General features: G+C 50.7%; 1 protein-coding gene across 1 annotated transcript in view; it reads left to right on the plus strand.

The window, feature by feature from the left end:
• Window positions 1–202: 202 nt before the first annotated feature.
• The window catches only part of LOC119110741 (long-chain-fatty-acid--CoA ligase 4), a gene marked incomplete at its 3' end in the record, with an annotated part of 21,178 nt that continues 10,447 nt past the window's right edge, over window positions 203–10,933 (plus strand). Inside the window, 2 exon segments of the mRNA XM_037234663.1 lie at window positions 203–266; window positions 835–978. Of these exon segments, the coding sequence (XP_037090558.1) occupies window positions 264–266; window positions 835–978 (147 nt within the window).

Here is a 10,933-nt window from a genome sequence, read left to right on the forward strand (position 1 = left end):
CGCACCTAGTCTGCTGTAGTTGGCAACCAATTATGCCTATGACCACCCTTGTATACATTAATGTACAACGTATACACCCACACCCACATGCGGGGGCGAGGTGGCGGTCCGGCGCATGCCACACTTTGGCCCGGTAGCCGGCGCGGCCGGCGCGGCCGGCCCGTCCGGGCGGCCGGGCTGCGCCAGTGCAGCGTCGGACTCCTCCGCGCTCGGTCGTGCCCGCCCCTCCCCCGTCCCGTCGCCAGTCCACACGCAGGCGGAGGATGGTGAGTGCTGACGAGGGAGGGAGGGAGGGGGAGGGGGGCGAGTTGGGTGATCAGGGGTGCGCGGTCTGATACGCCGTCGATTACCGGAGTTGGACGAGTGCCGTGGGTATCACCGTCTGGTTTTGGTGTTCCCATGCCAATCATCAAACGGTCGCTGAAGGCGGGCAGACGGACGCACCGTCGACGGATGTGGTGACCGGCGAACCCTAGTTGGGTGTAACGCTGAGCGGGTAGACGTGACACCTGAGCACCTGAGGTAGTTTGTGAAATGTCAGGGCGCTTATTGTCGTAGGCATCTGACGTTCAGGGCGTGCTCATTGCGCTCAAGGCATGCGTATGCGTTCAGGACATGATAAGTATTGTTTCGGTCATGTTATGTCTGCCACGCCCCTACTTCCAGTGGACGATCGCATATATGGCTCTACTGCTTTCCGTTTGGGTTTCTGCTCTCATGGATGCGTGGGCTGGCCTACGCCTCGGTGATGGGATCAGCCATCGACAGTGAAGGGTCTCCTGTCGTTACTGGCCGACACTCGCCGATGTGACGCCTTCTGTCACCCTGTTGCAGGCGCCGACCATGAAGGACCGCATCATCTCCGCAGCCGTGTTCGTAATATCGGGTATCGTCATGTGTTACGACATCATCACGATCCCGATTTACTGCATCCTGCAGTGGCCCTGGGTCCAAGTCAGAAAGGCCAAGAAGATTCGGGTATGTACCGCACTCCTGCCACGGATAGCAGCCGGTGCCAGTTTGCGCGTTCCAGGCGCGTGACTGGAGGCTCGTCTTGCACTTCGCACCGTATTTCTGCCTGGCTGTGTCTGGCATTGCAGAAAGGCATGCGCATCCATTACTAAGGACTGTAATCGTGCCTTAATGCCACAGTAATGATAAGTGGCGTCATGATGTGGAGTAGTGTTCAGGTCCGTATGGCTAGCTCGGTCCGCCATTCCTCGGTGGAGTGCAAAGGGGGGGGGGGGGGGGGAGAACGTTGTTCAGGGCTGTGACCAGACTATCCGCCGGTCTGCCGTCCCTCGGCTGTGTCAGGAGGACACTATTCAGGGCTGTCGCCAGACCACCCTCCGGTCTGCCGTCCCTCGGTTGTGGACGGAGGACGCTGTTCAGAGCTGTGCCCAGACTACCCGCCGGTCCGCCATCCCTCGGTTGTGGGAGGAGGACGCTGTTCAGGGCTGTCACCAGACCATCCGACGGTCTGCCATCTTAATAATAGCGCTACAAGCGAGCATTTAAATGCATGTAAGCGTCTTCAACTCGCGGACGAATATGCCAGAACACCACGAGAAAGGGCCAAAATACGGGCACCTAACGATATCCGGTTCAGCACACATCCAGCATTGCCGCGGGCCACCTCTCAAGAGTTCGGAGAACTACGAGTGAGTCCTTTCGTGCAAACGTCCCGTGACGCAATCAGACAATGAGGTATTGAGGAGCATGTTCGTTCAATAGATAAATTTTGTTGTCAAGAGCAGTTTTTCCACTTAAAGTGAGCTTATTTCGTCTTATCTGATGCTTGCTTCAATATATTCGAATGTGGAACATTCCATCTAAGAATACGAGTGTGTGGAAGTAGGCCTTCTAAGTGCGCGCCCTGTATGAGCAAGCCTGCTGTACACTTGGCTTCTAGAAGCGGGCATTCTTAAAACATATCCTGTGCAAGGATATGTTCTGTACGCAGACCTTCGGAAAGTCGACCTTTTGCATGTAGGTCTCTCAAACATGGGCCTTCTAACGTAGGCTTTCTGAAGATTAGTCCTCTGTAAATAGGCTTTGCGAATACACTTGTCGAAATTGACGTTATGGAATTAGGTTTATAAACGCAGGTGCTCTGAGCTAAGTTTTATGGGGGTAGGCTTTCTGAAATACGCGTTTGGAAACAGGCTCCCTGGAAATACCCCGTTTGAAAAAGGTCTCATAAATGGAGGCTTTGTGAGTGTAAAACTGAAAATGTACCCCGCAATACGTGACCTTTCCGACTCACCCATTTCCTGAGGTATCTTTAGAATAACCATATCCAGTGTCCTAACATTTTCGGCCACCGAGTTATCTAAACTCGTGCGCTCTGGAAAATTTAAAGACTACCGTTCGTCGGTCACCGGTGATGGCTTCTTTGTCAGGGTTTTGTCGATCGTATGAAGCGCTCTGGCGCCAGATAGCACACGCTGATGGAACACTGTGTGTTTTAAAGGTGTTCCCTGCTTGTGTACTCTGCCCTGTGTCACCATTTTGGATTATTATTATTGCGAACCTTGACGAAATCCAGCGAGTGGCTATTCTAACGCCGCGTCAGTGCATACTACATAGATCAACACAGAACACGCAACATATGCAAATGAAACGCAACGCCAGCGATGCTCATGCGATGTTATAAAGACATGGGCGACTTGTGATACAATCAGCAGTTGCACCTCATGGCCAGTTGGTCAATTTATGGAAGTGCTCGGATGCAAGACATTGCTTTGCCCTTGAACTCATGTGAGTTTTTATTCCGGCGCGTTGCAGCAGGGAGGCGATTCCACGCCGCTACGGCTCGATAGGGAAATGCCCTTTTCACGCACTCTAAGTGAGGGTGTTTAACAGCGCTCGTTTGCCGTGCAGTTACATCGTCGGTGGCTCTGGTGTGCCGCTGAGATGCTTCAGATCGACGCCTGGTCAGGTTACTGATAGCCCGTGGTCCATCAGGCACGTAAATGGCGCGATGCAAATGGATGGTGATGCTATTCTGTGGAATGCAATTAGATGACGTCAGCCCAGGCCAGCTGTGGTCAAATGCACCAAATGAAGAAAGATATGGGAGTCGGGAATGGCACGTGACATTCATTTCCTGGTTTAAACCTGGCGTCACCTGCCTCGTCAACCTACCCTGTGTGGTTTTTTAGATCACGGAGTGGGGCCCGTGCGTACAAGGGTTAATCCACATGACCTGCCCCAGACAGGTCACAGGTCACGAGTCACAGGTCACATATTAGCGGGTCACGGGACACGGGGCACGGGCCACGGATTGCAGGTCACGGGCCACAGGTCACGCGATTAATTGGTGTTATCTGGGTATGCCTCAGTCTGCCACCGGCCGTGTTTTACTTTCCCCACTGCAGTGTTGGAAATTCAAAAAAAAATCCTGGCAGCGGAGAACAAAATTTTTATAATAAGTACAAAAATATCCGAGTACCGTGGGTTATCACAACTTTATTTAGGCTATCTTTGAGAGATAACAGTACGATGGGTGGCACTGAACAAAAGCGCCACTTTTCATATACCGCAATTAATGTAAAATAATTGAAAGGAAACATCAGTATTAAACGTGAGACACTGAAACAACACGGTCTCAGACTCTGTACTATGAAGCACAGGTGCATGTATGTGGGTTTGCAATTTATGAAAGGCTGTGCGTATGCATCCTCCAAAACGGCGGGTGGTTACGCGTCGGACTTATACATGCTCCAAAATGGAGGGCGGCTACACACCGAGCTTATACACCCTCCAGCATGGTGGGTGGCTACGATACGCACAGCCAGAGAAAAACGGTACACAAAAAACACAAATGAACGTCCCACAGACGGCTGCCTACTTGTTCTCCACCAGGATCACGCTACTCACGCTCCACCACGGTCACGGTTCTCACGCTCCACCACGGGCACGCTACTCACGCTCCACCAGCTAACTGGCTTTAAAAATGGCTAAACATCCATGCCCTCCACCTCCCGGACAACACACGAGGCCCGCACGTCCCAGCCGAATAATAGACACAGGCAGCACTCTTAACCGATTTACCGAGTCAGCGCAAGTACAATGCCTGACAGGCCCGTGCAGGGCGGCCAGAAGGGATCGGAGTCAGTCACTCCGCTCACTCCGGCGGATAATATAATGTATTTATGGATGTTGACGCGCTTTAACCCATATCATTGCGAAATATGATAATTTATGTTGCGGATGTTTTTGTCCTAATAAACCCTTCTTCCTAATTTGCCGGGCCAAAGTTATGGGCTCATGTTACTCTGGTGTCCTGGTGTGTTTGCCGGAGTGAGATGGCTGTCTCCGAACAGTTTTTGGCCATTTATAGCAACGTTTTCGACTTTAAGTCTATTTTTGTAAAGCTTGAATTATCAGCTCTAATTTCGCGCCGTTAAGTGACAACTTAGATTTGATATAAATCCCCAGCTGCTATTACATTTTTGTACTCCGGATACCAGGAAGTGGCCAAAAATCCAACCACAGGGCGGTTCTGGATGAGTACTAATAAGTCATTCGCCATAATCGTGGTGCCCATTTCTATACACCTTTCCTCCAAATAGTTACAAATTTTGTCAAGGCATGAGCGCGAGCAAAATGTTTATGCTGTTCACAAATCAGTCAGGAGGAGTCAAATCATTAAAACCAATTGGAAAGTTTTGCTATGTTCAACCTCCAACCTGAGCTGGGAGGCGGGCGCAAGCCGCTGAATAGTAGAGACGTTTCCGACGCTAAATTGTGAGTGATTCTCTTATTTGCATTGCCATGATACAGTGGTGGCACGTGAGTGGGCGGCCGCCTGTGGTAGGTGCTTGGTTGTGTGGTGTTCTACGACCGTTCATTGCATCCTTGGCAATTAATGCGGTTCGTCGTCAATGGTAGGTTAAGTCATGTTCAAGTCTGAGTTGGTCTGCGTAGGGCATAGGAAGTGAGAGTTTACTAATCTTCAGACCGGTGCAATTCTGCTACTCGTTTCTCATTTCCCGGTATTGCTCTAAGGCAATTCCATTCAACGTTCACACACTTTATGTTTCACATTTCCACACATGGTTTATCATATACCTAGGTGGCAACACAGGCTGCTTGCTACTGGGCATCTTAGTCTGGTAGGTGTAAGATTTGTGCTCTTGCAGATATCAATGCATGTCTCATGATGGAAGCAGCAAGTCTCAAGCTGTTGCACCTTCTGGTTTATCTTTGTCCTGAAGCAGAGAGATGCAATGAGTTTCTCCCAAAACGGTTTTTGTTGCATCATGATGGAGCATAAAATATCGCATTTTACCTAGTCACAATCCTGGAGTACAAAATTCCCTGGTACACATTGTGCCAGGAAACGTCAAGTTTTCCGACACTGCCCCACTGCCACAGCTCATTGTCAAAGATATTTCCCGCCTTGATGACAGAAAACACGCGCCCACCCACTTTACCCCCATGACTCGGTTTGGTACGTCAATAACAGCATGCATTGATGTCCATCGACGCCAGTCTGGTGTAGTTTTACGAAAGCTATCCGATACCCTTTCGCGCCTGGTTCCAGCATGCTCAGTTGTTGAGATAGCATGTGACCTGAGAGGCCCCTTGTCGGGCACAGGTGAAACAAACGCCTCCCGGCGGTGAAAGGCGTATTTTCACAGTTGTGCTCGTGTTTACCGACCGGCCTTTGCGCTTTTTGTACACGAATGTGTCTTTCGTGACTGCCCTTGTGCTGAGAACCCGCGAAAAGTGATAACAAACACCATGCAATTGGCGTGTCACGTGACAAATTACTCGGCTCAAATGCTTTTATCACGTGGTCAGCAGTTGATGACTTGGCCACATTGTGCTTACCTTGGCCAGCAACTCTACACTGCAGTTTGCCGAGCGCGAGCGCGTCCGGCCGGTCTCCATCGGCAGTTGCCTTGTGTTTTCGTGTGAGACACTGAACATGGAAACAGGTAACCTTTGAGGGCGTAATATTTTTTGCTGCTCGCACTGTTCACAACATTGGTGTGGGAACGTTTCAAGGGGGATCCGGGCTTAGCTACTGTTTTAGGGACCTTTCGTAGAGGGGGTGAGCTTGGCGCCGGGGGTGCTGTGGGGGCTGGAGTTTGATTATATTGTCTGGCCCTAGTGTATGGAATATTTGGCGGGAACTAAAATTTCTACGTCATGTATGCTTACAGCTGTGTTCTTCTCGACCACAGCTTTATGAACTCGACTCATCCACACCAATGGACAAACATGTCTTTCCCAGTTTCCTAAAAATTTGCATGCGTCTTGACATGCATGATTTGTTATTGGCATGCCAGATGTTACAAGGGCGCATGGCCAAAGTCTCGTCTGGAAATAAACACGAATCGCCTCTGTAACTAAACATGAATCGTCACCTAATGAAGACATTTCTTGCGACTCCTGTCCACTCTAGTCCTGCTCCTCTCCGCCGTCGGGGCCACCGTCCTGGCCAGCCACGGTCCGTTGACGGTACAGTGTATATTGCCGAATTATTGTACCCTGGCATTAGCATAACACCAGTTTCCTGGGGGGGGGGGGACTCTCCTTCAAAACTGCTGCCCCCCCCCCCCCCATCTGAGACTGCCCCTATGCCCCTTCCCGTCGCTACAGCAATGGTGCGTAGGGTTCATGCTGCGCACACTAGAGTAATTTGGTGGCGTTTGTTTACGTGGCTCATCGACGTCTCTGGCTGGAGCGGGCGAGGGGGCGTGGCCTTCACCCACCGGTTACCAACCGCAGCAGCCCCTCCCTGGAGGCTGGTATGTCACCGGTGTCCAGTAACGACTGTCGACGAGGCCGTATGTCGCCGCTGTCGCGCCACGCCCCCCGTCCCCCCGCATGGCCCAGCCGCCGGCGCCGGGCCGCTCTTCCTGTCCTCGTGTCCGGCCGCTGAACGAGTCGCTTCCGCTGCAGGGGCCGCTAACCGGGCGCGCGCCGCGAGCGGGTCGAGTGTGGGCTGCCCCTTCGTCAGCCGTCTGCTCGCCCCGCGTCACGGCGCGGCGCTGGGACCGACCTCCCCCCGCGCGGTGTCGGGCCGGCGGGCGCGCGCCGGTGCCGGCGGCACGCCGATGTTTATGGTGATCTTTGGACGGGCGTGGCGTGCTGCGCTAGTGGCAGCCGCCGCCGGTGGTTCGGCGCGTGAAAGCGCGCCTGCCAGCCGTTTTCAGCGCGATCAGCTGGTGCGCTACCGCTCGTTGCGTTGTTGGCGGACGGGCGATTGCTGTTCAGGGCAGAGGATGGGCGATTGCTATTCACCCTTGAAATTTGTCAGATAGTCTAACCAAAAACATCTAATATTGTGGCATTGGTCAGTGTTGGAGCCTAAATTCACGTGTGATGGTGTTGCCCCGCCCCCTTCCGGTGTTTTCTTGCAGGTACATTCCAAATCCTTCGAGCTGGCGCCCTGATTCCAGACAGCTTATTGTAAGCATCATTTTGGTATGACTCGTCCGAATTCAAGCTCCATGCATCGCCCGGATGGGACTCTAGGAAAGGGTTTTGAAAGAAATGTAGCTGATGGATAAATGGCCGGGGGCTCAGTGCGAATATGTCGCTCTGTGACTGGGCCGATGTTTGGCTGAAGTGGGCAGTGACGCTGTCTTCCTCCAAGACTAATGGCATCAGCACTCATCATCTAGACACTCTGAAATGAGCCTGAACAAGTGCGAATAATGCCAAGCAGACTTCAATCTCGATATCAGGGTTCGAAAAGATGCTGTGGGCGCTCCGTGGGAAAAAAAACTAGCCTGAGTCGCCCAGGTAAATCGGAGCCCATAAAAGCGCAAACGCCCAAGTCCCGCATCTAGCTGATAATGTAATACAGCGATTGTAAACGGTGCGATGCCCGTGATCAGGTCTCGGGTTTGGATTAAGTTTGCTACTCTGACTGTCACTGTGTTACATCACGAATAGTTCGTAGTACCTATTGCCTAACGCCAAGAGCGGTACTTGCCAAATTTCGCCACATTTCAGTCCTAGAAAATGCTCACTGTTTCTCATGCGGCATCGCGGCCCAGTATATTAACCGATTAATTTAATGAGCGTAAGATACCATGAGTGGAATTCCAGTTTGCGATATGCATGTGACTTTGTGACATCATGTCATGTCATGTCATGTCATGTCATGCCATGTTATGTTATGTTATGACATGCCATGCCATGCCATGTCACATCGCACAGAGGAAAACACTCGCGGCGGGATGGCCAACCTACTGGAAAGGGCGGCGGCTAATGCAGGTCTAGAGATTTTATGCTCGAAGCCGGTGCTTTTCGCAGGAACCTTATGTGAGTTAATAAAATGAACATAAAACAGCATGTTTCTTCGTCCAGAAATTTGAGATACTTATGACAGAGGATGGGGTAAGCGCGTAACTGGCAGGTCATCTGGTAAAGCCAAGGCCGTCAAAGGGATTCCAAAATGGCAAACGGTTCTGACGTATGTATGCTCATTTCAAAGGGTTCGAGGTTCACAGATGCGAGATTCGGAGAGATCTGGAACACGGGAGTCTCGCGGCCATGCAATGCACAGTATTACGTCACAGTATTGCTGATCGGTGCCAAATTCGACGTCATTGTTCCAAACCGCATTGAACATTAGGTGTAGTCCAACGCGACCCTCTTGAGCTTTCGTGTCCCAGAATGGTAATTTTCGAAATTTTGGGGCTCTGGCGTCAACCTGTGACGTCGTCAAACTGGTAACCACTGACTTTCACTTACGAACAGCAGCACGCTCGTTTATGTTTGTTCGTTCCTGCTCTAGCACAATTAGGTGCTAATCGCACGGATAATTATACCAATTACCAACGAGCAAGAAGTGTTCTTCTTGGAAATCTTTAATCGCATGCTGGGTGTGAACCCTGGAAAAGAGTATTTTTTCAATGGCTTAACCGATTTAAAAATCGTTGACAAACATTCACATTTTAACAGCTTTCGTACGTTAGACATAAAAGATATGCTTGAAAACAACATTAAAGATCAACCTAGGTTGTTTAAAGTTCGAGATCGCCCAAGCTCCACATGTTCATTACGAGCAACACGTGTCACCGCTTTGAAGGCAATACAACGCCTGCTAATTTGTGAAGGAAAATGTCGGGCATATTTTTTTGGAACTTTGGCAATGGTTATGAATCGAACGCGACGTGTCACCAACAGGCCGAGATTAATCTGAAGCGCAAAACTGGTGTCAGGCATGTTCTAGTATTTGATCCCAAGCATCCATAAATATCTCTGAGACTAAACTCCATCCAAGTCCGGAGCTATCGTATTCTAAATGGGCTCAGTTGTCATGTCCATACATGGTGGAGGGTCTCAAGAAAGCCACTCAATAACTTCCATCTTTACACTTTTCTTGGCATATTTAAGTCTGTCACTGACGGCTTGAAGCGATTTGTATTTTAAAACTTTAAATTCTCACTCCATCTGATAATTATGGCCGTCTTTGGACAAGCTGAGCAAGGCTGATAAGACACTCAAGCGGAGGTGAAGTCTGTCCCCCTCCCATAACGGTATTCTCCTGTATCCGTTTTGGCACAAAAACTGTTTATGTGTTCAAATGAATCGCCTCGACTTCATTCGCTCATGTAAAGCTGCTTGAATCCATCTTATTATGTAGCATGCCATTCAGATCTACGAAGCATGCAAGTTATCATCCAACGTATCCCTTTTTTCCCATCTTCAGAGCACGATTAACTTTTTCTGAACTCTTGTATTTAAAGAGAAAGCGCTCGTTGCGCCGGTCAGCGTAAGCCATAGAAACGACGGCGTTGGCCCTGTAAATCTCAAAATCGTAGTGGGAATCAAAGGACCGAAATCAGAGGATCCCCCAGATGATAGCAAGGGCCATGAAGACAGTCGTCAATGAAAACCGATGCAAATGGATGTTATCAACGGAATGTTTCAACCTTGGATTGCGATCAACAACCCAGTACCCGATTCCAAATATGCGACATCGGACAATGCCGTATTTATGCGTTTAGCAGGCTAAGGTGGTGCGCTGATCTGTAGCGTTCGTGTTTCAATGTACTTTTAACATGACTTGCAATTTGGCCAACTGGGTTTTACGATTTTATCCAACGAAATCGAGGACCTTGGGCGCGGCCGATTTTGGTAAAGTTGACATTGGCCGCTTCCCGATCGCCTGCTAACATACCTGTGAGTGTGCTAGATCTGACATCTTGTAGTGCCATGTAGACGGGGGCGTTCGTCTACACCGTGCAGTCTCTCTCATGTCCTTATCTGCTCTGGTTACCGGGCTGTGGCGTTAATGCTGGACCGTCCATTGCTGCTGGCCTGGATTTCCGGCTGAACGGGCCGGTCTGGATGTCGCTTCGACTGCCGGGTCGTCCAGCTCTGGCCTGGATTTCCGGCTGGACAGGGCCGGTCTGGTGTCGTTTCGACGTCCGGGTCGTCCAGCTCTGGCCTGGATTTCCGGCTGAACGGGCCGGTCTGGTGTCGCTTCGGCGCCGGGTCGTCCAGCTCTGGCCTGGATTTCCGGCTGAACGGGCCGGTCTGGTGTTGCTTCGACGCCGGGTCGTCCAGTTCTGGCCTGGATTTCCGGCTGAACGGGCCGGTCTGGTGTCGCTTCGACGCCGGGTCGTCCAGCTCCGGAGCTGAGCTTGACCCGCGCTCGGTAATTCGTTTGCAACTTGATATTTTCTGTATTAATAAAATGGAACACTACATTTTGTTAACCTCCGCCCTGATTCGCCGTTTTTCACAACGCGGACTGATAGCGAGAAGGGAGGCGATGTAACCCGACTGCGGTTTCCTAATGAGGAGCGAAAGAACCTCGCAGAATTAGACAGTCGATTGGTGTCAACGTGATCTCGCGATTGATTGCCTTATGTCGCTAAGTCAAAAAGTGACCCTGCCGGGCAAGGTCACATGTCAATTTTTGCTGAAAATCGTGTTATAGTATATACTAATGATA

This window comes from Pollicipes pollicipes, unplaced genomic scaffold (genome assembly GCF_011947565.3).
Source record: "Pollicipes pollicipes isolate AB1234 unplaced genomic scaffold, Ppol_2.1 Scaffold_7231;HRSCAF=8579_pilon_pilon_pilon, whole genome shotgun sequence".
In the NCBI taxonomy this organism is placed as follows: Eukaryota; Metazoa; Arthropoda; class Thecostraca; order Pollicipedomorpha; family Pollicipedidae; genus Pollicipes; species Pollicipes pollicipes.